At 35.9% G+C, this 27,984-nt stretch overlaps 1 protein-coding gene across 2 annotated transcripts in view; it reads left to right on the top strand.

Annotated features, from left to right (window-relative positions):
• The first annotated feature begins 12,393 nt into the window (after positions 1–12,393).
• Positions 12,394–27,984, top strand: part of LOC124303055 (QRFP-like peptide receptor) — a 42,648-nt gene continuing 27,057 nt past the window's right edge. For both annotated transcript variants that reach the window (XR_006907820.1, XM_046759795.1), the window contains exons 1-3: positions 12,394–12,645; positions 14,700–15,261; positions 20,387–20,517. Coding sequence is in view for 1 of the 2 variants with exons in the window: in XM_046759795.1 (XP_046615751.1) it covers positions 15,066–15,261; positions 20,387–20,517 (327 nt within the window). In the remaining variant the exon portion in view is untranslated. The remainder of the gene's footprint in view (positions 12,646–14,699; positions 15,262–20,386; positions 20,518–27,984) is intronic.

Below are 27,984 nucleotides of genomic sequence, written 5' to 3'. Positions count from 1 at the left end.
CAACGTGAATTGCGATACACGAGATGTGACGAAGAAACTGGAATCACAATATTAAGGCGGCATTTACAGGAATTTTCTAATATTCCTAGGCATTTCAGTTCATTCTTTTCTCATGCAGGAAAAGTTAAAAAAAAATTCAGAGATTTCAGGTATGCATTTCTTACATCTTTCAGAATAAATTTGCACAGAGTGCAATTTTGATAAAGTGTAAAAAGGTAAAAATTCATTGCGCGCAAGGTTTCTCACTTAATATTTGTACCATAGCGAACGGATTTTTATGGCATAATCTACCTGGAGATGCCCACAAATTGTCATAGAATTTTTTCAATACCTTTATTTTGAAAGAAAATACATTACTTTTAGGAATCGTGACAAAAATTAGCCGTTTTAACATAAAATTTGATGTATCTCGCCCCCAAGCGAAAACTTGCGCAAAATTCTATGACAATTTGTAAAAAATACTTACAAAACCAACGTGTGAAAATTTCAGGCGAGTAAAGTATCAAAAATGAAAAGTAAAGAAAAAGGCGTTCAAAGTTTAAATTCTCAAAGTGTTGCAGCATACAGACTCATACAAATTAAAGGCTTCATTTTTTCAGTTATTAGAATTATACCCCTTTGAATGGTCATCGCATAAGCACATTGATCCAATTGTTTTATCGGAAGCTATTCGACCGTCTGAAAACTGCTTTCCGAACAACGATCACCCGTCAAGTCGGTATAATGTTTATTTACCGACGGTTGTTGAAATAATTTGTTTACTTGATAAGAACTCTCGGTCATCTTATCGTTTAACAGTAAGTATATCATGACCGTCCGTGTTAATGAAAATTTTTTCGAGCCGTAACCTGCGAGTCATCCTTGCTTACCGACTACCGTGAAAATCCATCCCCGGCACTTTTCTTCAGTAGTATCAGCCGGTAGTGATCGGACCTAAGGATCCACCGGTCGGGAATAAAACCAGGAAAATTTGCAATGATTCCTGACTTACAAACGATAATTTTATTGTTATTCTTCACCTCCCGAACATGGATTTTTCATCTAACAATAAGCTCCTCTCCTTCGCGACAAAGAAGTTTACCGAAGAGAAAAAAAAAAACATTTCGATCATCTATCTGTTACAAAGATCGATGATATTCGTTAGCGCATACCGAAATTTTGAGCGATCCTGCTTTTTGAAAACTCAACGAAAAATTCTCTCTGTTTGGTTTCTAGCTGTCAATTATCTAAGTATATAGCTAATTTTGGGTCAAAACGCAGTTTGTACAATGCGCTCAGATGGTCCAAAACGAGGACTTGGGTACAAAGTTAGCTCTCCACTTCACGGTGTGTACAATTTCGGGCTGTTTGGCAATTGTAACCCGAAAATTTACCTGCTCTGTTCACCTTCGACGCGATAATTCGGCAAGCGAATTTCCACCGGAGTTTACGTAGGACGCGGAAGTCGGTGTAATCTCTAATCCTTAACAATACCGTGCAGGCAGCTCAGGTTCCGGACCTCTATCGTCGTCCGTTAGGCATTCACCTGCCTACGCGTGGTTTCGTATCAGATTGCTGCCCCCAGGCAATCGCAATCTCGACAAAAGCTGCAACAGCTACGCAAGATCAGTTGCAAACTCAATCAGCTCCTTGCGCTCATAACTGCGCGATACCAAAATCAGGATATCATCTTACAGCGATTTCGGAATCGTATTCTTGTACGGCGTATCATTATCATTATTATCATTACTATTGTTGTAACAAGCGACGATTTTATCTCAATTCTTTTCCGTTAATTCCATTTCCGCATTTTTCGTTTTCCCGTTTTCCCGATCATAATTGCAGTTTACGATTTCCAATAACATGATATCATAATTTTGTTGTTTTTGTATACGTAATTTGCGGAAAACATTCGTGTAGTTTGTAACATAACATCGACGTTTTCTCCTCTTAGTATATAATTATACACACATGTATTATGTTCGTAATAAATGCTCTGCATATTGCACGCCAATTGCAAACATCGCCAGAAACTATTATAGAACTAACTTTACTCCGCGAGTAGGTATATACCTTTAACGTGAAAGCGTTTCAAGGGATGGGAAACGGGGAGGAGGTTGACACGGCTCTGCAGTAGACAGTATATGTACGAGTGTATAATATGTATACGGATATTTCGACACTTCGGCGTGCTTGCCCAATTAAACTTAGGTTGATTAAACTATCGGTAGAAAAAATCGTTGGACGCCAGTCGCTCGTGCGTCAATTTTTGATTAATAAAGGAAGGTCACATTACGATAATAACTAGGGAATTCGGCGAGTGGATTAGCTAACAAGCTTGTAAGCACAGGTATACGTATAGTAAAAGGCATAAATGCCTTAACCCTCTGGCTGAATTGTTTCGGTCCGTAACAAAATGCGAGTACAATTCTACGCGATTATTCGACGATGACCGGCGATGAAGCCGACGTGCAAAAATGGGATCGTAATCATGGAGGATGAACTGCGCTTTTCCTATGTTGCATGTGGGGAGGTGTACTTGGATAAGCTATGTATTCACGATCCGCGATTCACCGGTTAGAGTGAGAGATCCGACTCCAGCTGTTGGTCTCTCTTTCTAATTACCACTTCAGCTCGGTGCACAGGCCACAAAAAGCGCAGCCTGTCTGTTTAAGGGGGGAACTCCACGTAAAAGCCTCAAATAAATTTGGTGGTAACGTAATGTTTTAGTATCGTTTTTCTACATCAACACAAGTCGTTGGGACTACGGAATTATTACTGGCTCGCTACTTTACAATACGCACTCCGGCCCGCTCCATTATATTAGCTATAACTTCGTCAATATTCGAGATTTTTTTTTCCTCTCGTTAGTACACGCTCAACATACTGTATTTTCAAATTGACGAAAAAAAAAATCGAGTTTTTGAAAATTTTACATCGACTTCCTCCCTTAAGTCTATGATAAAGCCAAAAGTGAGAGAGAAGGAAACACACGCGGCCAATGTTTGTCTGTTTCTAAGCATTTTATTGGTCGTTAGGCCGTCGCTCGTTGTCAGTAATGTATCACCGTTGAGGGAACCTGTATTATCGTGGATTGTAATAATGTAGTAAGATGACTATTCAAGAATCAATGCAGTATATTTCGCCAGAACTTGCAAGATTTATACGAGATTTTATAACAGCGAGGAGATGAAAAACTTCGAAGATCGTTTCGTAAGTAGATTGAGGTTGAAGTCTTGTACTCAAAAACGTTAAAATTTATAATTAATTGATATAACGAACAAAGGAAATAAACTGCTCTTTAATAAGATAAATATAACCAGCAAAAATACTACTCCGACACTGATTTTTTTATTTTTTATTTTAATTAAACTTAACGACAGCACAAAAACGATAAACAGAAACGCGAGCGAAGATGGTAGAACGAAGGTAGAATTTACGAAAGAACGATAACAGAGATAAAGGTTAGCGAAAGAAAAGGTAGCAAGAATTTAACGGATTTGCTCGAGCAACAAATGAGGAGATCTCACGGAATATACAATTTACGAGAAGAAGAATTATTTATTAATAGTTTCCTGCCTGACTTTTATCGGGTTCTTCGATAATTGATTAGCTTTGTGCAAACGGGCCGTTCCGAAATGCGACGTTGCGATACCTATTAGAGATATTACAATGTAGAGTCTGCTGTGTAGTCTGGGCGATTTAACGAGGGTATAATAAAAAGAGCGAAGAAAAAAAAGTACGACACAAGGTTGTAGTACATGACACCTAACTATACCTACGTGTAAAGATGTTACGTACAGTATAATATATCAGATGAAGTTTAGAGTTTGCTGGGGGTGTAGAAGACTGTTATTATACACATAGCTTACTCACATATACCTGTATAAACTCAAACTTTCGTCTCATGTATTATACTAAGTACACCTATGTATAGTCAGATGTTATATACTGCACGTTGTGTCGTACGTTTCTTTTTTTTTCTTTTATTTCTTACTAGCTGTAAAACACTCGCTCGCTAAAGCTCGCTCAGGGTCGAATGCTTAGAATAGTTGGATTTTGTGCTCGTGCGCTCGCTGCGCTCGCTTACTCGTTATCAGTGTTTTACCAGATGATACGAGATTAATGAGACACCTTACGCCCTCAATGCTCACTGCACTGAGCAGGAACTACGGAACGCTGGTCCTGAAGATCTAAAGTTACCGTGTGAAGCTAGAGCGCAGGAGCTACGGAGCGCTTGTCCTGGAAGTCGAATTGCACCAGGAACCGGACCTGGAGCGCAGGATCCAGGAGGTAGACAACCCGGTACTCGAAATCTGCGGAGCGCGATTCTCATACGTCTTCTCTGCTGCGCGGTTGTTTCAGGACTGAGGAATTCGGTTAGCTGATTTTCATCGTCGACGATTACTATAGATCAATGATGTCAAGAGAAAAAAAATTTGGGTGACGTCACTTTCTGAACATTCAAACTTTGCTTTCGAACTTTAGTACTACGTATGTATGATGTATGATGATTGTACCCTCGTTAATTCGCCGAGACTGCACGGCAGACTCTCGCAAAACTCCTACTTTACACTTTATTATCAAATTTCTTAAAGCAATTCTGAACAACTTTCTTTTTTATCCACATTGCACAAGGCGACGGTTCTAAGCTAAAAACCCTGCTGCGAAAAACGAATTTTACCAATTCCACCAAGTAAATCTTTCTTTTTTTCTAGAAATAATTTTGTGCGATTTCTCGTGCTCCGTTAAAGTAGGAGTTTTGACGAAAAATCTTCGAAAATCTTTTGTAACAAAATAGTGCCCTGATCGAATTGACTGAAATATTTACACTGCATGTCTTTTTCAACACCAAAGATTGTCTATAAGTTTCGTAGTGGGCGGAAAAATAGTTCAAAAGTTACAAGTAACAGTTTACATGGAACTGTGAAACTTCTCATCCATACGTATTGTGATAATGTCGCGGTATGAACGGTGAAAGTTACACAGTCGGTGTTGCGATACGAAATACACCATTGAATTCTTACCTTGGATGAATGTGCTTTGAAAATATCGTCCGGCAGTACGGAACTCACATATTATGTCAGGAATCGTGATAAATGATGGACCGAAGTAAACTCCTCAACAACAGTTGACAATCGAGATTATAAACAAGACGCGTAACAATTGAAGATCGCGTTCTAGTGCGCAGCAGCGCCACGCGCAGGGTAAGCAAATTAATTGCCGCGCCGCGAAGTTCGAACCGAATTCTCGCCACTGTGTGAATATTTGTCGATATATCTTTCGAACCACTGTGAAGTTTTCAGATAACACTTCGCATCGAAGAAGGCACGCCGTGTATAAATTGTAGCCCGTTCGATCGGGGCACTTTTCAGTTACGAATAATTTGTGCGATTTCTCGTGCTCCGTTAAAGTAGGAGTTTTGACGAAAAATCTTCGAAAATCTTTTGTAACAAAATAGTGCCCTGATCGAATTGACTGAAATATTTACACTGCATGTCTTTTTCAACACCAAAGATTGTCTATAAGTTTCGTAGTGGGCGGAAAAGTAGTTCAAAAGTTACAAGTAACAGTTTACATGGAACTGTGAAACTTCTCATCCATACGTATTGTGATAATGTCGCGGTATGAACGGTGAAAGTTACACAGTCGGTGTTGCGATACGCAATACATCATTGAATTCTTACCTTGGATGAATGTGCTTCGAAAATGTTGTCCGGCAGTACGGATCTCACATATTATGTCAGGAATCGTGATAAATGATGGACGGATGTAAACTCCTCAACAACAGTTGACAATCGAGATTATAAACAAGACGCGTAACAATTGAAGATCGCGTTCGAGTGCGCAGCAGCGCCACGCGCAGGGTAAGCAAATTAATTGCCGCGCCGCGAAGTTCGAACCGAATTCTCGCCACTGTGTGAATATTTATCGATGTATCTTCCGAACCACTGTGAAGTTTTCAGATAACATTTCGCATCGAAGAAGGCACGCCATGTATAAATTGTAGCCCGTTTGATCGGGGCACTTTTCAGTTACAAATAATTTGCGCGTATTTCGTATCAAAACTACACTGAAACGAGGTATGAAAAATCCGAAAAAAATACTCTCGAGAAATTCACAAGAGAACCTAAAATTTTTGTGAACGAACGTTATTCATCTGTCGTCCAGGTTAAGCTACATTGGCTCGAGAAATCAAAACATTGTTGAAATCAATTTATTAAATGAGTTGTTGCCAAGAAATCATGCGTCGAAAACATTTGAAAAAGTTTAATACATGCTTTGATTGCGTGAAAGGGCAATCAGATTAAAATGAGTCAGGGAGACCGACCGACCGTTCGATTTAACGTGAAATACCTCATATATACGTTGTAGCAAAACACCCTGTTCGCAATCTAGTGACAAAAGCTGAAAGTCGTTCAGGTGCATGATTCGGGCCTTATTTCACGTGTGTCGGCGTTCCACGACTCATCGGTACGAAGCTCTCCAATTTACTTTCTTTGAGCAACAGGTAAGGTAAGATTTTCGTAAACTAACTTCAAACCAAATTAGAATATACCGATTAACTCGGACTCTCGGCCCGAGAGTCGTTTATTCGCGGACTGCAACATGGCTACCGAATCCAGTTGCTTGTGATAGTCTTACAATTGAAGGAGGTAGCAGCAGGAGAGAACAATAAATTCTTGGCTAAGTAACGATGTCTAATTAACTAATGCTGTTCATTACCTTCTCTTCGATGGACGTAATCCAAATTATTCAAAGGCTTGATGCTGGCCTCGGGCGTTTAACACTCGCACTCACTGACAACAACACGCGTCGTTACGCATCCGATGTTATCATCTGACTGTCGAGTTTACAGGTCCGATGTGGCTCCAAGGCCGTCGATGTTTTGATCCTTCTGTTGAGAGGGTACGCGAACTCGAATATATAATACTACTAACTGACCCGGTGAACTTCGTATCACCTGCAACATTTTTTTTACAACTTTTGATTCGCGATTATCAACCTTTAAACTCTAATTTATTTTTGTCGACAATAAACACTGGTTGTATTGCGTACGGTTAAAATGGTATTAAGTTATTGAATGAAACATCTTGGTCATTTTAATATGTACGTTATGAGATGGTCGAAAAAAAAGTGGCCGAGTTGACGGAGAATCCCTCATATATTGAACAATTTGAAAGCGAATCCGATACAAAATTAATAATTTTTGATTTTTTAATTTTTTTAGCCGAACTTTAGGTTTTCCAAAAAAAAATTTTTTCAGAACCATCCCTGAACCATAGCGAACAAAACAAAATCAATTTTTAAAATTGGTCCAGCCGTTTTTGAGTTTTAGCGAGACTAACGCACAGCAATTCATTTATATATATATATAGATATAGATAAATTCGCTCTTTGCGTTACGAATTTACGATGTACCTACACGTAATTTACGTGATTTTTTTTTTATAATTTTTAAAAATATCGGAATCACTGTCGAAATATTATTGTTTACAAAGCTCTGGGGGCGCGGGGGAAGGGAAAATCTGAAAAAAAATCTAACGAAATTTAGAGTTGGAACAACATTACAAAAAATCGCGGACCAAATCCAAGAGGGTGAGGGTCTGACCCTAGTCGAATTGACGTGGAATGCCTCGTGCATATTTCAATATTTTCCATTGTTCTACGGAGCGTTTTTTTGAATTTTCTGTATATTACAGTTTCTCTCGATAAACGCAGCGGGAACAAAAGGGTTTTAATTAACAGCCGATTCTATCGGGTGGCGAATATTCGTCATGAAAATAAGGGTGGGGATAAAAATATGGAAAAATCAGAAAATAGAAGGGTCAGAGTATCGAAATTTCAAAAACGTGATAAAACGATTTTTCCACAACTATATAAAATTCTAAAAGTTTGTAAAATCGAGGTATAGAAAGATCAGTCCAGGATTTCGATTACACTTTTATATATTTCAACACGCTACATACAACTTTACAAACTTTACGAAACCGATTTTTGCCTCATTAAAAATTCGACTTTTTTACCCTTCTATTTTCTGAACCTTCTTCATTTCGATCCCCGTCAAATAAAAAGGCGGATGCTCATTTATTTTCAATGACTACGTTTACTGCCCGACTCGAGTGGTAGAAGATAAATGTAACGAGGATTCGTAACAATAGCGCACCTTGCTTTTTATTCCTTCAAGAACAATGTATACGGAATCGATAACAGGAAATCAATAATCCAACGATATATAAAGGAGGACGGCAACAGTTTCCACTCGGCTTTCATCCCGCGCCGCGAGTCCATTAAACGTGACGTGAAATTTCTCCGATTACGTGTGTACGAATTTCTACCTACACACGCAAACACACGCAGAGGCAGATTAAGGCACGGGCGCCATGTCAGGGAATTTGATTTTCAACTCCATTACCTCCGCATCATTGTCTCGTCGCCTCGGCCGCCTTCCCAACTCGACTCTTTTTCACCCTTATCCTTCATCCCCCGCTTTTCGCGACCATATTCTTTCATCTGGTACACACAACTCTGATCCCGGCAATCTTGTCCCCTCCTTTCGCGCCTTTTAACTCTCTCTCTCTCTCTCACTCTCTCAGTTATCTTTCCTTTCATCTTTATTCTCACGTAATACTCGCCGCGTTAATCGAGCCGTTCAATTTCACTCTTGTAACTGTGTATATTATAATAATATACAAACGCGTTTTTGCAAAATCGCGGTATCGTTTATGTTATTATTATACATCTGAATATGTTCCTTTTCCTGCTGCATTCGTTTTTACTTCGTTTCTTTCGATCCTTCATCCTTTCTCTCTCTCATTTTTCACTTGCAGAGTATATAAGGCATGATCCTCACTATGAGCGATTCTTTTATTTTCAAGTACGGAAAAGATTATCTTACATCGAGTTTTGGGTTTCTCGGACTACGGGGCTGATTTTTTCTGCTCTCAAAAACACGAAGAGCCAATTTCTAAACCAACAGCCTCAATCGATTGCCTTCTAATTTTTCTCACGAAGTCTTTGTTAAAAATCGAAAATCTTGGAATCGATAACCTCAGTCGATTGGCTTTTGGTTTAGAAGCTACTGGCGGAACAAATAATTAAAAAATGGGAGAAAACGATATTTTTATCAATCAAAATTGTGTTTACCTTGATTTTTCTCACTTTTCAATCACATGTGTCGCCTGTAGCTTCTAAACTAAAAGCCAATAGATTGGGGTTATCGAAATTCAGAATCCACTTTGTTCAACTAAGCACCTATATTTCCCTTATTTTTTCAATAAATCATTATACATTCAAATATACGTCTTACTCATTGTCAGATCAATTCTTTCTCCGTCCTGTATTCTATGAGTGGAGAGTAGCGACGGGATCGAACCCAAAAATACCCAAATTCATGTCTTGGGTCGTTACAGAGCCAATGCTAACCGTCTAACTCGTGACAAGGATTCGAAGACTTTGTTAAATTTTTTTAGAGTTTTATAAAGTTTTTCAGAATTTAGAAAACGGATACTCCGGAAACAGCAAATTGGATTATAGCTCATAAGGGGTAGTTGATCATTATTTATTTTTTTCAATCAGTTGGCATTCTTCGAACAGTACTTTGATATAAAAAATTCTGGGGCAAATTTAAATCACAATTTCCTACCTTGATCGACATCTGGTGGAATAGCCCATACATACATATTATTACATGATTTGCCAATTATTTAAAATTGACTCATTTGTCGTCATTGTAGCAGAGGATTTCTCTCTTTTATTCCCTTTGTATTTTCCCCTTTCGTTGCTGTCGCGATGTTTGGCAAGAAATATAAATCGCGTGACTAATGCCAAAAGGGCGTATAAAAATTGTACGCCCTTTTGGCTTTTCAAAACCAAAAGGGCGTATAATTTTTTTTTTTGTGCCAATCGTTTTGTCAATATATTCTAAGCCTAAAAATGAAAAAAAAATTTTCAAAGCCAAAAGGGCGTATATCTCAAGTTATAAAGCCAAAAGGGCGTATTATTTTTTTGATAATAATTTCTAATTTATTCCTTACTCAATAATATGCAATTTTTATTCAAAATTTTGAAAAATCTTGATTTTTTTTATACGCCCTTTTGGCTTTAGGCCGGCAATTTCCTAAAGCCAAAAGGGCGTATATCTTGAGATACGCCCTTTTGGCGTTAGTACATCGAAAAATTTTTTTTTGCAGATCTTTACGTTTCGAGTGATTTTAAGTCGAATGGCAAAAAAAAAATTTTTTATACGCCCTTTTGGCATGGATCCCTATCTAACTGCTGTAGTACGCCCTTTTGGCATTAGTCACGCGAAATAGCAAATGAAAAGTAATCGTCAATGAACCGTAAACGACGGTCCACCCTGTATTTTATACGGTCAAATTTTGTCCCGCGTTGCATATAATACGCCCACTATACATGCATCGGTTAAAGTATATAATAGAAACGTTGCAACGTCGGTATCAATTTACGTCCAGGGGAGTAATTCGCACGCGTCGGATTGACTTCATCCTGTCATTTTTATCGGTTATGGAATTGAAGGCGTATATCGACGGTCAATTCCGTCGAAGTTCGGCGTTGTATGATATCGAGAGTGTTGTATGAAGGATTCGTATAACAAAAAAAAAATATTAAAAGAATCAAAAAAATACCCAGAATCGATGAATGTAGAAATCACAGTTTTAGTTTTACCGAAAAATTTCTATTCGCGTATATGTATACTGGAAAAAAAAAATATACCAAATTAAAGAAATAACTTTTCACTATTTTGCTACCGATAATTGCAACGAGCAATTGACATTTGAAAAAAAAAATATGATATATTTTGTGCGAAGAATTTTTCTGTAAATTACAAGTATATGACTTTTAGATCGACCGAAATTTTAAGGACAAAAATATTTTTCCTCATTGAAAAAATTCACCGAAGAAATTCGAAATATGTATTATATTTATGCAATTACGTGTGTAATCGGTGATCTTTTTTTTTTGAATGGACTTTGACATAAGCTGCGTCACTTCACGCGAAAAAGACAATTTCTCTCTTTATTATTCAATGCACGGTTTCTGTTTTTTCATTCAAACTTTTTTCTTTAGACGCAGCAGCTGTTCTCTCATGATATTGCAAATTTTCCTCAGGTTCTTGTTTTACACGTACGTTTATTCAGGGCTTGAATTACGTGTAAATAGAGAGGGGATGAAAAAGATAACGATAATGACACATAAAAATAATAATGAGTTTTTTAAAGGCTGAACACGGATGGATGAATGTTTGGTTACCTCAAGTAAATATATTTTCAATCGAATGAGAATCATTACACGATTATGCGGTAGAAAAAAAAAACGAAAATAAAAACAGCCCTTTCGCCTTGTTTGCAGGTAAAATTATAAAAAACTCTTCAAATCGGGCGAAATTTCGTCGATTTTTTAGACGAACGATTCAATTTTGAGAGAAATAAAGCAAAAACACGACTGTACCGATCGATTTTTCATTTCATTCGAATGCCAATTACTTATATTCCTGTGGATGAGAAAAAAAGAAAAACCGAAAACAAACCCGCCTTTTTCTTCGTGTTGCTGGAAAAGTTATAAAAAAATCCTTTAAACGCCAGAATGTATCGATGAAAAAAAAGAAAAAAAAAAAAAACACTTCTCCTTTCATTAACCGTTCAATTAAATCAAATGGCAATTGTTTGTATTCCTTCGAATGTGAGAGGAAAAAACGAAAACTCGTGACAAGTAAAAGAAAAAAAAAAAAACAACGAAAAAAAAAGAGGAAAAGATCGTCGCTCGGTCGGTAACGCAGATGCGTCGCGTTTGCTTAAGGCGGTTTTACACCTGTGCCCGCCTGCATTCTCTATTCGAATTCTAATCTCGGCAGTTTACGCCGCGCCGTCGGTGCTCGGCTTTCCTCGGCGTGGCGGGTTCTTCTTCAATCGCCGGCCGAGTAACCGAACCGAGAGGCTCGCCACTCTTCGACGTCGCGAAGCGTCAGTCAACGGAAGTTAGCCGCAGCATCGCGAACGGTCCGGTTGGCCGCTGCAGCTACGGGGAAAGAGCCGAAGGGACGATTAGAGAAAGAAAGGGGGGAAAAACGTGACTCGCTCTGCATCCTCAGGTTTTTTTTTTTTTTTTATTATTTTTATTCTTTTTTTTTCTTTCTTTTTTTTTTTTTTTTCTCCATTGTCACCGACATCCAAAGTTTTTTTTTTTTTTTTTTTTTATCTAACTCGTCAATTCTCTCCACCGTTTTTACGAGTTTTGTATTTGCCTTTGGTTAAATATTTCTTTTCTATACACTTTATCTCGTCGTCTGATTTATCTCAATATTACTTCGTCGCATTTTGTCATTTCTTCGTTTGCTACACGCACGAGTGAAATTATGCATTACTGCTGGGGGGGGAGGAAGGAGATATTTCAACCAATCAGTGCTTCGGTTTAGTATAACGATAACGAAAATATTCTATTTCGAATAAAAAATATAAATTAAAAAATTTGATATTCTAAACCTAAAAATTAAAAGTAGAACTTTAATTTTCACACGCAAATATTGCACACGTATAAGACGGAATGAGGTAGACGTTGAGTACGCAAAAGTGAGAAAAAATAAAATAAAAAAATTCTCGGCTACGCCAACGTGTTTTATTTTATTGAAACTTGAGCATTGACAGGGTATGAACATCGAATCGTTATTCGATTTATAATTCACGTATCTTCCACAATTATATTTATCGTCCGGCCTTTCGACCGTTCTGTAAAAAAAGCGAGCCCTAAATATAAACATCCATTATCTTCTAACGCACTATTTTATCTATTTAAATATAGCATAAAAATATCACAAGAATTACAGGAAAAATATTCGGACTTACTTGCGTAACGTGCTGTATTTTTATTTTTCTTTATTTTCATTTTTCTTTTTTCAGTTTTTTCTTCCCTACACATGAATTATTACTTCGCATCGCGTCGCCTCGTATGTAGCAAAATATTCGTCTTCCTTATATCGTCTAAAAAATCTCGTACACGGTACAAAACGAAACAAAGTGAACATAGACGGATAGATCGTGGGAATTGATAGGCGGGATGATTAATCGGTGAGGAATTATAATTTGTCAGATAGCGGTCTCGCCACCCCAAGACGAGATACATTCGCGTCTCAAGTTGCCGAAGAAATTTCGCTCTTTTTCTTTGTCTGCTTCTTTTTCTTTCTTTTTTTTTCTCTTTAATATTTCAATTCAATTATCGATCGAAAGAAAAAGAATTAAACGTTGTAATTCTGTTCGATTTATTTTTTTTTTTTCTCTCTTTTTTTCTGACCCGTTACTGCTTTGTCCATTAATCTTCCAAATTATACATATATATATATTTACATACATTGATAAACTTTGTTATATTTTAAGCGAATTACGTAATCGGGCACATATAATACATTGCGAAGTTATAAATAATCAACGCTATTGTATTGTGTGTATAAAGTATCGATAAAGCAGAGATTGTCATACCAAAAACTCGTGTGTATAAAACATGGGCAAATAAGAATAATAATAACGTCATAAGGCCTGCTGCACATTTATTTCGGTTCACGATTAGAGCGTAGCGCATAATTTGTAGTAGATCATTTCCATATGTAGATACACTTGCATACGTTAACGTTTTCACACAAGCACACACACAGAGAGACAGAGACACTGTATAATATAAATATAATCGAGAAGTGTCTAAAAATATATACATAGAATATATAACACATTATATAGTCATCGTCGCATCGCGTTTCCTATATAATGTATTAAATATAAATGCACGTGCAAAGTACGTGCGTCATATTGTAGATCATATAACGAATGATTTATAGGCGGGTTGTATAGATTGATGAACGAGGAAATAAATTTAGTGCAGGAGAGTAAGAGAAGGGAAAGAAAATTTCACTAATTTTTCCAGCATGGAAGAATATAAGAGCGACGAACAATAATAACAATGATAATAATAGTACGTGAAACCTTTCTTGTATAATACAGCTGATACACGGAGTATAACAATCGATAATTGAGCACTTAGTTGCAAGACTGTGGGAAATGAAAGAAAAGAGAAACGAAAAAATAAAACAACGGATCAGAAGCTTCGGGTGGAAAAGCTTCCGACCTTTTCTGTTTGTGCAACACGTATCGCGTGTCAATTGCGCTTCTGAAGTATAATAAAAGATACGACGAAGATAAAGAAATTGGGGGAATCAGAGAGAGAGAGAGAGAGAGAGAGAGAGAGAGAGAGAGAGTGGGAATATCAATCGAGATTTGCTCCAATTTCTGCACAACGCAATATGTTACCTATTATTTTATAGCTTTGAGTATAAATATCGTCGCATCGCGGTGCGGTTCAGTTTTATAAATAATACCGCGTTAATTAACGACTAATTACCGATGATCCGATTGCTGGGATTACAGACAGCAGCTGAAGCGGTCGGAAGAAATCCGGAAGTTAACGACGAATTCGTCATCACGCTTCCGTTGACCCAGATTTGACTCTTGGTTTCATAATTGATTCGGTTTTAAATTGCATTACTTAATTTACCTTATGCCGGACGATTTTTATACGATATGAAATTTTGCTCGATTACTTCTTTATTATTTATATCTTTCTGTGTGAAAGATTTATATGCGATAGCAATAATATGTAATTAATTGTGTGTGTGTTTGTGTGTGTATAATAATCGAATTTTGTTAAAATAATAGAAAGAAGAAAAAAGTATTTTCCTCTATTTTCGACCGTGATCCCATAATTTTCTTGTAAAAATACGATCGGACGTTAACAAAACTCTAAATAAATATGATTTGACGAGAATACAAAAATTCTAATAAAAACAAACAAGCTGATGAAAAAAATTAATAGAAGAAATCGGAAAGAAACTCTGTTTCGTTTATTTTTCACTCTGTTATTCTTCTCTCATTCTACGTACTCTTTATCCGTAACAATAACGTCGCATAAACGAAAACAGTGAGGGATAACAAACAAATAAAACAAGAGAAAATAAATTACCCACAAACGTTACGTACGTACGAATGTTTGAAAAATCAGTGAAAATCCTAAAGTGAAAAAAAATGACGGAGGACTCGGTGATCGTCGATCGTGCCAATGTCGCGTCGATGTTCGTTAAAAATGGAACGTTCAACGATACGATCAACGAAACTGACTACGGTGATTACGACGTTGATTTTTCCTTCAACTATTTCGACTGGGTCGAACTGGCACCTGCCCTCGTCGTCTACAGCCTCACCTTCTTCCTCGGCTTGGCCGGTAAGTGAATCTATCCGTAGTCTGTAACGATGAATAATTACGCAATGCGCAAACGTAAGATTTCCCATTTCGTTTTCCTTCCATTCGTACATTTCCCTCATTTCATTTCTCTGTTTTTGCAAAACGACACAACGACATCGAATTATCAAGAAACGATGAAGAAGCGAATAGTAAATGAAAACAAAAAAAAAACAAAACAAACGAACCGATAGCAACAGAATAAACAAAATGAGAAAAAATTGTTAGCCTCAACTATCGGGAGCAGTGTGGAAATTGTTGTCCGTGTAATATATTCACCAACAAATTGGACAAACGCGCGAGCAAAAAAAGTGAACGGAAGAAAAACGAACAGGAATGAATGAAGTGATTGGAGAGAAAAAAAAAATAATAGAATAAACATGACGTAACTTCAAAATTTGAATAAGAATTCGACACCGAATAAATATGCAGCCCATCGCGTAGGTACGTACCTATTCATTATATAAATTTCATGTTTACCACGTTGCAGTAAGTATACACTTACGCGTGTAATTTCATTACCATATCACAGGTATAATGTAAATGTAACATACCTGTCGTATAGATACATCGTCCGATAGTACGAAGTGATCCTTTTGCGATCCTTTTTTTTTATTCTACAAGTTCCGAACGCTAGATGTGTTTTTATTTGCCAGTTTTTTCGTCCCAACAGTTTCGAGCACCTGGGTTGCGTTTGCTGTATAAGACGATGATCACGCGTCTGTAGTTCGGATACCCAAATTCACTCGTGTATAGGTGTATTATACGCGAGGAGTAAGAGCGGCATTAATCACGGTGATAAGAGAGCAGAGATTGAGAGCCGCGAGGTAGCGGGATAATCGTCTTGGCTGATTGCAAGCTTAGGTATACATCGGATTCTAAACCTTCCCCTACATTGTACGTAGGTACATGCATACGTACAGGGATACGTAATTATATACAGAAATACGTACTAGCGTGCTGTATTATTTTAGTTACACGTACCGTTCGACCCGTACTTTGCGTAATTAAGTCGTTTCCGGACAAAAGTATCGCGGCGAGTGGAAAAAAAAAGAAAATCTTTTTTAAGCTTCGTTTCAAATCTGACAAAATTAAGCCTCTCCCGTTACATGTTATAATTAAATACAGACGAATTGATTATCACTGTAATTAACATGTTATAGGTAATTATATTTGATTGAGATAATTCTTCGTCGTGTATTCGTTGGCTTTTCTTCTTCTCTGTTTTTTTTTGACTTTTTCTTTTTTTTTTTTTTTTTATTCCAACCTTCAATTTTTAAATTTGACCCGCGCTGCGTATTAAGGACGAATGAGAACGTCGAAACCGAATGGATACAATTATTCCAATATGTGGCTACAATACGAGTACGTAACACGACAAGTGAAGAATCATCGTCGCAATCAGTTTCGATTTATCTATATATATATATTTTTTTTATTTTTCATTTATTTTTTATTCAAACAGCAGATGTGCCGAAAAAAGGGAGTGAAAGTAAAATATTTGCCAGTACCTTTGAATTTCAACATTTTCGTAGCATTTCCTGCCTCCTTTTTTTTTTTTTGTTTCTTTGTTTTTGCACTCTCAAATTTATTCGTTTGCTATTTTATAATCTGTATGATCACACAAATTACACGCAAATACGAGAATAAATGAACTATCGCGCGTACGTATAATATGAAATATATTTTTTCTTTGGGGGGGGGGGGGGGGGGGGGGGGGGTGAAAAGTGCCGTTTTACTGCATGAAATTAAAACCTACGAATCTCACGCAACTGTCGAGATAAACAAAACGCGTTAAACACTTTGCCGAATCTCGCGAGCGATCCCGGTTATAAATCGAATTTCTCATCTCTGTTAAGATACCTGTATGTATATGTATAAAGCTGACTAATTCGGGCGCAAGCTTCACGGATGGAGAAAATTAGCTCTCGGCACGAAAGCCGCCTCTGATCCTGATCCTGATGCTGCTTATACATTCGAGCACAGCCGAGTGTCGCGATAATACATCGCGAGTATCCGCATATAATTTTTTAAAAATATCTATTATATACAGCGCAATATTTTATACACATATATATACAATATATATCAAATTTTTAGCATCCACGTATTTGTTCTTATATAGCTGTATAAATTATTATATATCATATACGAAGCATGCACGTCAATTAGGCTAGGACCTTATTCCTACTTTTTTGGATTTGGTACTGCGATTTTTTCTAAAAATTGATGATGATACTTCGACAGTTATTGGAATAATTTTTGAAAATTATGAAACAAATTACATAAATTTTCGTGGCCAAACCCAAAAATATTTCAACCGAAATTGAAGTAGGCAGATGAAACGGTCATTTTTTAAATTAATTTTTCCACCAACCAACCATTTTATTTTTTCAGCCATTTGATTTTCCGTTTTCAATTCTTAGGGTTCGATATATCTTTCTCCTCATACAACGACAATCTGGCAATTTTTATCAAAATTCGATAATCAAAGTAACTAAAAGAATATTTGAATTTTCGTAAACCTGATATTTATCACATTATGAGCGAAAAACTGATCGTCGAAATTAGGAATTACGATTATTTTACAAGAGATATCTTTTGTCGGGCGTCAAATTTCCTACAGAGTAGCCAAAGGGATTGTTTTTATAATATATACAGTGTTAAAGTAATTAAAAGTTTTCCTTAAAAAAAAATTCAAATTCGTGGCATGAATTTGTCCATATAAAATTCGACTGGCACCGAAATTTTTTTGGATTTAGCCTTATGTTTTTCCATGCAACATGGTGACTTTCTGGGAGTTAACGCAAAGAAATTCTGACATGACGCAAATAAGAACCACCCTGTTACACAACTACATTATTATAATAATTTATTCAAACACTTATATTCCTCTCAAATACACCTAAACGTCAGTTTTTTTTTCTTCTCTTCTCTTGCTCTTCTCAATGATCGCAGATGATTGATTTCACGACAACATTTATTTCTCACTTTTTTTCTTCCGGCAAAACAGAGGCGTGCAATGAGCATTACGCAATAACTTATCGAATATACACGCATACGCTGATTATTTATTGCAAAGTTTTTACTCCATGTTTTCTCACTTTCCTTGTCGTGTTTTTCTCCTCTTTGTTACATTCCTCTTTTTACCATATTTTTTACTTCTTACCATTCTCATTGTCGGTTTTTCTTTCCTGAAAAAGTGCAGATATCCTTCTCCTCCTCTCTTCACACTTCCTTGCGCATCTCAACGATCATTCTCCGCGACTTTTGCCCCCGTTTTATAACAAGGTGAGAAATCCTCGCGTCCGCTTTTGTCTCACCGACAGATACGCATGTAGATATCAAACAGGGCCGAATTTACCCGCTCCGCGAACCGCGCCATTCTTATAAGTTTTTTTTTTTTTTTATTTTATTGCAAATTTTCTTCATTGACAAAATTTGGTCAAATTATAAATCTTTCAAAGATATTCATCGACAACTCACTCAACGACTTCGATACGAAAATGTTGCAAAAAATGTTACCACGTGACGTGCAACCAAAAAACTACACAGGTTTTTTATACCATTTTTTTTTTTTTTATCCTAATTTTCACTCATTGAAACCGGGAAAAATAATCGAAAAGTTTCATCACGTCAGGTTTTTTCTTGAACTCGTGCTTGCAGTTTTATTTAGAATGAAACTCCCGTTTGATTAGAAATCTGGTGTACCATTCTTCAATTTAAGAATCATACGCAAACGTGGTTGCTTAATTTCATTTAATATGTATTAAAGTGAGACTCGAGAGTAAATGCAGACGGTGAAACAGAAAATGGAAAATGGAAGCATATCCGGGGGTGTATCAAAAGAGAAGAAACAAAGGTTTCATTGTAGGGGAAAAGAATAAACACGGAATGTTGAATACATTTCATAAAGAAATTGTTTGTTTAATTTTATAAGAAATGTTGTTTATTTCATTGTAATGTAATGGGGTTTTTTTCATTACTTTTGTGCTTTTTTTTTTATGCAAACACTTTGTGTTTTGCAAGAAATGGTTTTTGGATACAGCACACTGAAAAACGTGGTATTTACCAAAAATATCCCATGCATGCAGGTTTTTGTGATTGAAATCGCTATATTCACCGTCAATTCCTATGATTCCGATAACTCGAAACTAAAATTGAAGATATAAATTCTTAATTCTTAATTAATAGAATTTCGGAAGCACGATAACTTGACAATATGGAATATTTTGAATTCAAATCAACTTTTACGTACGTTTTCGAGGTAGCTCTTGCCATTATCGTAAAAAAAAAAAAAAATCAAAGAAATTACGTTTACGATAAGCGTCATTATTATTTATTTTAGAAAATTACCTGATACCTGCGTTGTAAGAAAAACAATTATTATTCATGTTACAGGTGGAATTATTCAATTTGAAATACTCGGATTAGTAGGTATTCATGTAAGATAATTAATTCTCAATTGATTGGATTCTTGGGAATTTTCGACATTAGAGTCACATAACTATAATTCTAAGCATTCCGAGTAATTGTACGATGCGTAAAAAAAAATGTCTGGTAACTTTTAGATTTCTCAAACGGGCGCCGCGATCGGTTTGGCGTTGAAGCGACTGACGTCGTAATGCGGCCCTGCATGACTGCAATAATACGACATATCGTATCTTCTACATACATTATAATGTCGATATTCCTTGAACCGGAACGGTGAAACGGGTGTTTCTTTTCTTCTTATCTTCATCTTTGGTTCTTCGATGCGAATCGAGGAATAACAATTTATGAAAAAGAAAATGAATAAATAAATTTAAAACAAAGAAAAAAAAAAAAAAAACAAAGCGCAATCACCGAATAAATGAAATGTGTAATAATTAGACCGCAAAGTATTGTATAAACTACCAACTTTGGATTGAAAAAAATTCAATTTGAACATGCATACATCCGCATGTGTGTTATATGCGTATAACGTATAATATAACATAATAATACTTGAAAAATTCAATTTTAAGAAGAATTTCTTTCTCATATAATTGTATAATTTAAATCCATTTCTAAGTATGCTACGTCATTGTTTTACTATTTTTTTTACCGACGACATTTTTGTTTTCAGGCAACGTGCTGATCATCGCATCGACTCTTTGCCCTCGGCTGAGACCGTTGCCGGCAACACCGACAAACGTTTTCCTCGGCGGTTTAGCGACGGCTGATTTGCTCCTGATAATCTTCTGCATACCGGTGAAGGTGAGAATTCTTTTATTTTCATCCATTATTCGAACCAATCATCGATTATTTGTAGAGAGTAAATTAAAATCGAATTACTCGTTATTACGTACTCGTAGAAAATTTATTACCTCGCTATTTATATCTTCGCAATTTGGTCTTTTTATGTTGCATACGTTGACGTATATTTTTTTTCTGCCGCTGGTTCGATGATTGAATTGTAAACGATTTTTAAACCTCTCGATTCTTAATCGAAAATAAATTCTATGCACGTGTGTACAGGCGTCCGTATATATTTTCATACGACGATTTAATAAAATGTAACCCTTGTTTGAATTATGCATTGGCTTGAATGAACTTTAAATGCTATATACGATATACGAGATGGGGTAATGAAAACCGTATTTGCATTACATTTTATACTCGTTCGAAAGCATTTTTATTCGATCTATATAATTTTATCTTTAACTAGCAAAAAAAGTCGGATTTTGTACACCTAAATATCCGGTAAAAAAAAAAAACTGTATCACAAATCGCAGAGAACTGATTTGATTGCTATTCGATTTTTACAATATACGTAAGCTCGATAGCAAATCGGAGATGGGAATGTGAAAAATTAATTGTAATTGAAAAATCCATCTTAGGATAGTGAAAATTGGTTTAAATGTATTTTGTAATTATATAAAATATCGCATTGATCGTTGTTAGTCGGTAATTCAATCGATCGATTGCTCAAAAATGCAGGAAACAAAAAGTAATATTGTTTGAATATGATAACCCGTCAAGCTTAAACTGGAATCGACGTTTTGAATGTGTTTTGTTCGTTTGCATACACGGGATGAAAAAAATCAGCATCTAAATCGAGTCTGTAAAAGCTTATTTTGCAAGCCGAGAGAGTTATAAGCAATCCGTATAATATTTGCGTTCGGTACGATGAAGATTTCGCATCGGCGACCGAGTACGATTATAGAACTTGGCATTGCCGTGGAGGATATATTTTATTTTCATTAAAGAGTGGAGCTGCTCGAAAATAGAAGCACACACTTACGCTAATAGAAGAGATATGAAAGGATGGAGAGAAATGGACAAATAACACGAATTTGTTGCATATCGCGTAGGAACAAATGCATTCACGTGTTCACTGCAGGTACGCGATTTTCCAACGATGAAATCGAAGAACCGATTCAATTTCGCGTCTAGAATGTATTCCTCTCCTCGTTCCCAGCTGCAGCTTGCAAGCTTAGATTATATTACAGACGCAAGTATTCGCTCAAGTTCAATCTATAGTGATCCTGATTAGACGAATGCATACAAATTTGTTCAAGGTATAATAAATTCGATTTATACAGGTTCGAATTTACGTCACAGCTGAATAAAAAAAAAACAATTCTTTTTTTGTCGTCCTGATTTTTTTTATTGCTAAGCGTAGCGTAGCATTTTATTCATAAACGTTGGATATTAAAGAAAAATCGAATTTTTCATCTGAATAATACTTTTTTAAGACACGTTTGTGAAAATGTCGATAAAATTAATAACTGGAGCCAATTTTTAAAAACCACGCTTACTTCTAGGATCGTTAACGTCAAATCTTACTGAGTCGACTCAAATATCAAGGGCAACAAAACCACTGTTGACCAGTTTATTTACTTCAATTTCATTCTTCTTTCTTTTTTCTGTGCATCGTAACCGACTCGACCACTATTACAATCGATTGATTATTGCGTGTAATAATAATTAATGTGTCGAGTTGATGAACGGCGAGACGGAATGAAACTGTGATAAAAAAAGGATGAATTGAGGTGAAGAGAAATTGTCCTCTCGTTAAAAGGTGGCCCGCGTAGTTCGTATAAATTGCTTGTAAATTATCGTCGACAATAACAAACAGCGTCTCAACGAGATAAGAATCGTTCGTTCAGATCCGAACACTTGAGATGCATAGATTGGATGATTGGACAGGGTTGTATAATAATAAATTGCGTATCATCGCACACCGCGTGTATGTTTGAAACGACTCCGACCATTTCGTCCGATTGAAAATTGTCATCGATGATTTCATTCGCAGCTTTTATTCCCCTTCAATACATACGACACGTAACGAAATTGTCACCTTACTTAGAAAATTATAGTTCATAGAATTTTTCATACCATATTGTAACAAGCGTTAAATAAAAAATTGAACATCGTTTTTCTTCTCAAGGAAATTGAATATCTATTGTATATTTCGAAAATTAATTAAAAAACTAAATACTCGATAAACCGCTGACAAATCAAGCAAAAAAATTTTCTTCCGCTTCTTCTTCCATATTTTATTTTCTTTTGCGCTGAGGTCATTATTAATATTATTATTATTATTATCATTATTATTTTTATTATTACGCGGAGTATACTTTGTTTCAAATTTTTTCTTCTGTCCCTCCGTCCTTTTATTATTTTTATACATGTGTCGCAAGCTCAGCTTTCGAGCTTTCCGTCGCTGTGCAGATTTATATTTTTAGTCTCGCAAGTTCTCTCGACAAACTTTTCTTGTATACGTAGTTACGCCAAATAAGTTTTTGTACAGAGGTAGGTATATAATTCCGCTAACAAATTACTAGCTGGTTGTCTTCTATTTTCTTCGCGGCTATCTTGTACATAAATACATATATATATATATATACACATTCACACCTTTTAATCTTGATTCTAAGATTTTCTTGCTCTTATTTGCGCCCTCTCTCAGCTTTCACAGCCCTTTAGCCACAATCATATCTCTCACGCAACGAGTTTGTCCAACATTTTCTTAAGCCCGCTTATAAAAGTAGCAACCTGGCATTATTAAACTGTAGAAGTGAGAGCTGAAGAAGCAAAAGATGAAAGTAAATGAATTGATCAATAAAAAAGGCGAAAGAACCAGAAATGAAAAACAAAAACAAAAGACAAAAAAAAGAATAATGAAAAGAAAAAAAGCAGGTGAAAATCAACAGAGTGAGGAGAAGTTTTCACGTATAAAAGATAAAGGGAAAGGTAAAGATATATCTGAGAAGAAAAAAGCGAAGAAAGAATTATAAGTACATATGTACACCGTTATTTTGAAGCGAGAGTTTCACGAAACGTGGTTTGTATAAGAATTTCAGACACTCTGCGTACATGGAACAAAGTTAGTTACTTGTGTGAATACATGTGTATATATATATATGTGTACATATTTTTTTTTCTTCATTCTTATTCCCGTTTCTTTTTTCATTACCGTCATCCTCTTCACTCGTATTTTCACTGCTTCTGTAACTTTTCAATTTCTCTTCATTGTGTGTGTGTGTGGATTTTACTTTATTCTTTTTCCTTTCATTTCAAGTTTCCGCCGAATTGATTTATCAGTAAGTCGTATAAATACGGTATTGTGTATTGTATAGGTATGTATATAAAAAGTCGTTTGCCGTCCTCGTTTTTAACAGCAATTTAGCCTGTTGCGTTGAAACGTAAGTTTCTCTCTCTCTCTTTTTTTTTCCTCCTCTTCCGCTTCTTCTTTTTTTTCTCCAAACTCTTCACGTTTATTTTTACAACGCGCGCGTTTATAGCATTACACTTACATGCGTGCACACGTTTTTATCACGCCAATTTTATGCCTGAGATCGAACCGTTAAAACGTTGAAACGTCGAAACGTAGAACGTGACAATTTAACGATCCCTGTCATCGCGGCCAATCGAAACCGCCTCTAGGAAATGGAAAATAGAAGAAATAACAAATTAGCACCACGAACAGGTGGCGGATACAAATGCTCGTAAGTGTAGATAAAAGTTATTTATTTTCTACCATAACGTTTCGAAGTCGGGAGACTGCAGCTGCCGAAGAAGGTGTTTTCAAGATAAGGCACGAGCGAACGGTCGTAAGAGAATCAGAAAATACGAGGCGAAGAAACATTGTTGCATTGATTTTTTATCGCTAATTGTTTCTGTATTTTTATTTATTTTTATCATGTTGCGTAATATCGGCATTTTATACATGTATACGTATTATACATATGTGAGGCGTTCTTCGCCACTAATTGTCAGCCACTTTTTTCTTATCCCCTCGGATCTTAAAAATACTCTTTGTAATTTTTTTCAAATTTTCAGATTTACCCGTTTCCGAAATGGTTTTGTTTTTTAACCCGTATATCATGGGAGATTGAAGTCGGACCAAAGATAAATTTCGAATATGACAAGGTTATGATTTTCCATGAACTATTTGATGCAATATATGTTATATTTTGATAGCATGAAAACGATTATTTTCAGTGAGAAAAAAAAAAACAAAAAAAATGGAAAATTTCCTTTTTCCTTTGATTTCGCTGTAAATTTTACAGGGTATTCGGCGGTGTATTTGGAAATGTATAAAAAATATTGACATCCTGGAACTCGACGTTCTTGCCGGGTAGAAAAAATATTTTACCGAGAAAAGTGAATTAAAGATACATCCGAGTTCCTCTTTTCCATGAACCATTTAACGCGACATACGATGCCATTAAAATATAGCATATAAATACTTCATGGAAAAACATGACGTTTTGTATGCTCAAATTGTTTTTGTCCGATTTCAATTTTTCATTATATACGCAAATAAAAAAAAAAAAAAACCATTTCCGAATAGATTAAATCGATAAATCTGAAAAAATTTACACAGAGTACCTTTAAGTATAACCAATTTTGAAACAGATCCGAGAGGATAAAAAACAAGTGGCTATATTGTAAAAAAGTCGTGCTTACACCCCTTGTACACCCTGGCACGTCATTTGTCTAATGTGCGGTAATTCGAGCAACCAATATTTATCGTAATAACACTCAGCCTACAGACTTTAATGAGAGTACTTCGTATCCAAACATATCCGCTTTTTCGCTTATAATTATTCTTTGCTATTTCATATAGTTTAGCGGCAGTTCGTGAGTTTTCACATCGCTTTCTTTCCTTGAGAAAAAACTCAAAGTTTTTCCGACTTACGTCTGCTTATAACTCCAGAACCACCGAACCGATTTTGATTATCCTTTTTTCTGTCAATAGCTGCAACGTCTGACCAGATTTTAGGCAATATTTCGTTACAGGCAGATTGATTGTTTCGGAGAAGAAACAATATTTGCAAGCCAAGCGAGAACGGGATTCCACACTTGTGCGAACGCTTACTTTAAACTTTTTATTATCAGTCTTCGTTCAAATATTCTTAACTGTGAGCAGGATTTTTTTTTTTTTTTACAATCCGAATACAATTTTCATTTTATTAGATTAAATTTGGATGCGGGCGAAGCTGTGAAGATTCTCCGGTATAACATACGAGACTCTGAAATCACAACTGATTGCGATACCTCGCAAAATGTAATAGCGAGGACATATTATTAAATGGCGTTACCTGGGGGTTAGGGGGGGATTCATTATGGTAAAACTGACAACTCCATCGATATTGTTTCTCTATGGCCTTGCACGAAATTTACTCGCTTAATATCGCGCCCCCTTAAACCACCCCTAATTACTTCACTTAAGATGCGCGCGTGTGTTTACTGTCTGCAGTCTGAAACCGCCCCCTCAATCATTTACAAATCCCGGCCATATTATCGACGACAGAATACATGACGCAACGTAATTTATACAACGCGTGTATACGATCGGTAGAAAATTTCGATTTGCTACACCGCGTGTGTCTGAGAAAAAAGAAAATTTCATGTTTTGTAGACGGCGGAAAGTTTCGGCAAATTTAAGCATCTGTGCGGTTACGGTTCACATATTTTTTCATTTAAACAAAAAGGAAACTTGTGCTTTGTACTGGAAAATATTTGTTAGTCTGGTTCGTAATGGTCAATGTACATTTTATGGTTGTTACGGCAACGTTGATGAATAATTCTTTCCTTTATTATTCAATATCAAATCAAAGGAAAAAATCCTAAAAGCGATCGTAGACTAGATATTCCGATTACAAATACAAAACTCCGCGTCATTTTCATTCTTAACGAAAACCATATATTTTTCGGTTATAATTTGAAATAAAAATATTTATAAACGTCCGTACGGTAATCACAATTAGACATTTTTTTCCCTATCTATCGAACGATGATAATATTGTAAAGATAAATATATAAGAAACAATATATACGATTTGCTGCATGATTTTACCGAATGATTTCGCAAATTAATTCACCGCACGGAAAATTATCGTTGAAAAAATTTTATCATATCAAAATAAAAGTCAATCAAGTTGTTCGAACGTTCGATCAAAATGTTTATTCAGTATAATGTATTCGTGGTATAAATAACGTACGAATCGACAACCGCTAAGTGACTGAGAAATTTATTTTCACGATACTATAATAATAATAATAACATGTCTGATAATATTATACACAAATATCACTTTCCACGTTTAGTTAAAAAAAAAGAACCAAAAACTTATGACCAATATAATATTCAATTTATCTGTCACTGGTAGGATATGAAACGATAAACAATTTAAAAACTTAATCTCAATCTATGTCTACAATCTATTTTGATCAATCTTGTATTTTGCATCACTTACCGATCAAATAACGCTAAACGCTGGATAATTTGGCGTGAATTTGTTAAAAGGGGGAAAAAAAAAGAAAAAAAATTCATTCCTATATCGCGATACTTGTGAAAAAATTTGAGTACACATGAATTCCCGGACTTTGATTGAGGGTAAAATAATGTGCTGCGTGTGTATTAGGGCATGGACTGATGAAGGTTATATTGTAGAAGCAACGCGTCGGTTTTGATTAGCACGAAAATTAACCGCCATGAGATTACGCGAACCCAGCGGATTCCGTACAATGGGAGATTATCAATTTCTGGGATGTATACCCTGATAACCCTCTCTTGATATCACACCCCCTCCCCTGCCACCTCGGGTCTGATTACCAACGTTGTATTTTATAACGCGTGTTTGCTTTCCTTCTCCCCCTTTCTTCCTCTCTGATTTTCGTTCTTCGTTTCTGGTTCGCTTTATGAGTAGCGGGAAAATGAAAGTCCATCGGACACGGAATTGATCGGTCGTTTTATTTTATCGCGTTATTTGATTTTACATTAATCGTTTTTACAGTATTTATCTTCTTTTTGCAATCTTTTTTTTCCACTTTATTCCGTGCTTGCAATTTTATCTCCTGACAGATTATCTACGGTTTTTAAGTTTAATCAAGATTGAAACCTGGAAAAATTTGTCGAAACAAAAAAGAGGTGAAATAAAGGTTTTAACAGTTGCACTGAGGCTGATAATCTGGTCGCATCTAATATTAAGGAAAAAAAGTTATTGTACTGCAGGAAAAAATTGTTGCATCAACAGCGTTGACGTAATAACATTGTTCTACCATTTGTTTTTTCTACAGTAGAACTCATATTGCCATGCTTTTGGAATTTTGATAAACAACGGTTTATTTTCAACGCGCATGAAATATCCATAAATCGTCCAAGTTGGATTTTGCACAATATTTATAACGTCTTTACTTCTGAGTCATCATGTTATCTCATGTAGATAA

This window comes from Neodiprion virginianus, chromosome 4 (assembly GCF_021901495.1).
Source record: "Neodiprion virginianus isolate iyNeoVirg1 chromosome 4, iyNeoVirg1.1, whole genome shotgun sequence".
Lineage (NCBI taxonomy): Eukaryota > Metazoa > Arthropoda > Insecta > Hymenoptera > Diprionidae > Neodiprion > Neodiprion virginianus.
This window is presented reverse-complemented; position numbering and strand designations above follow the sequence as displayed.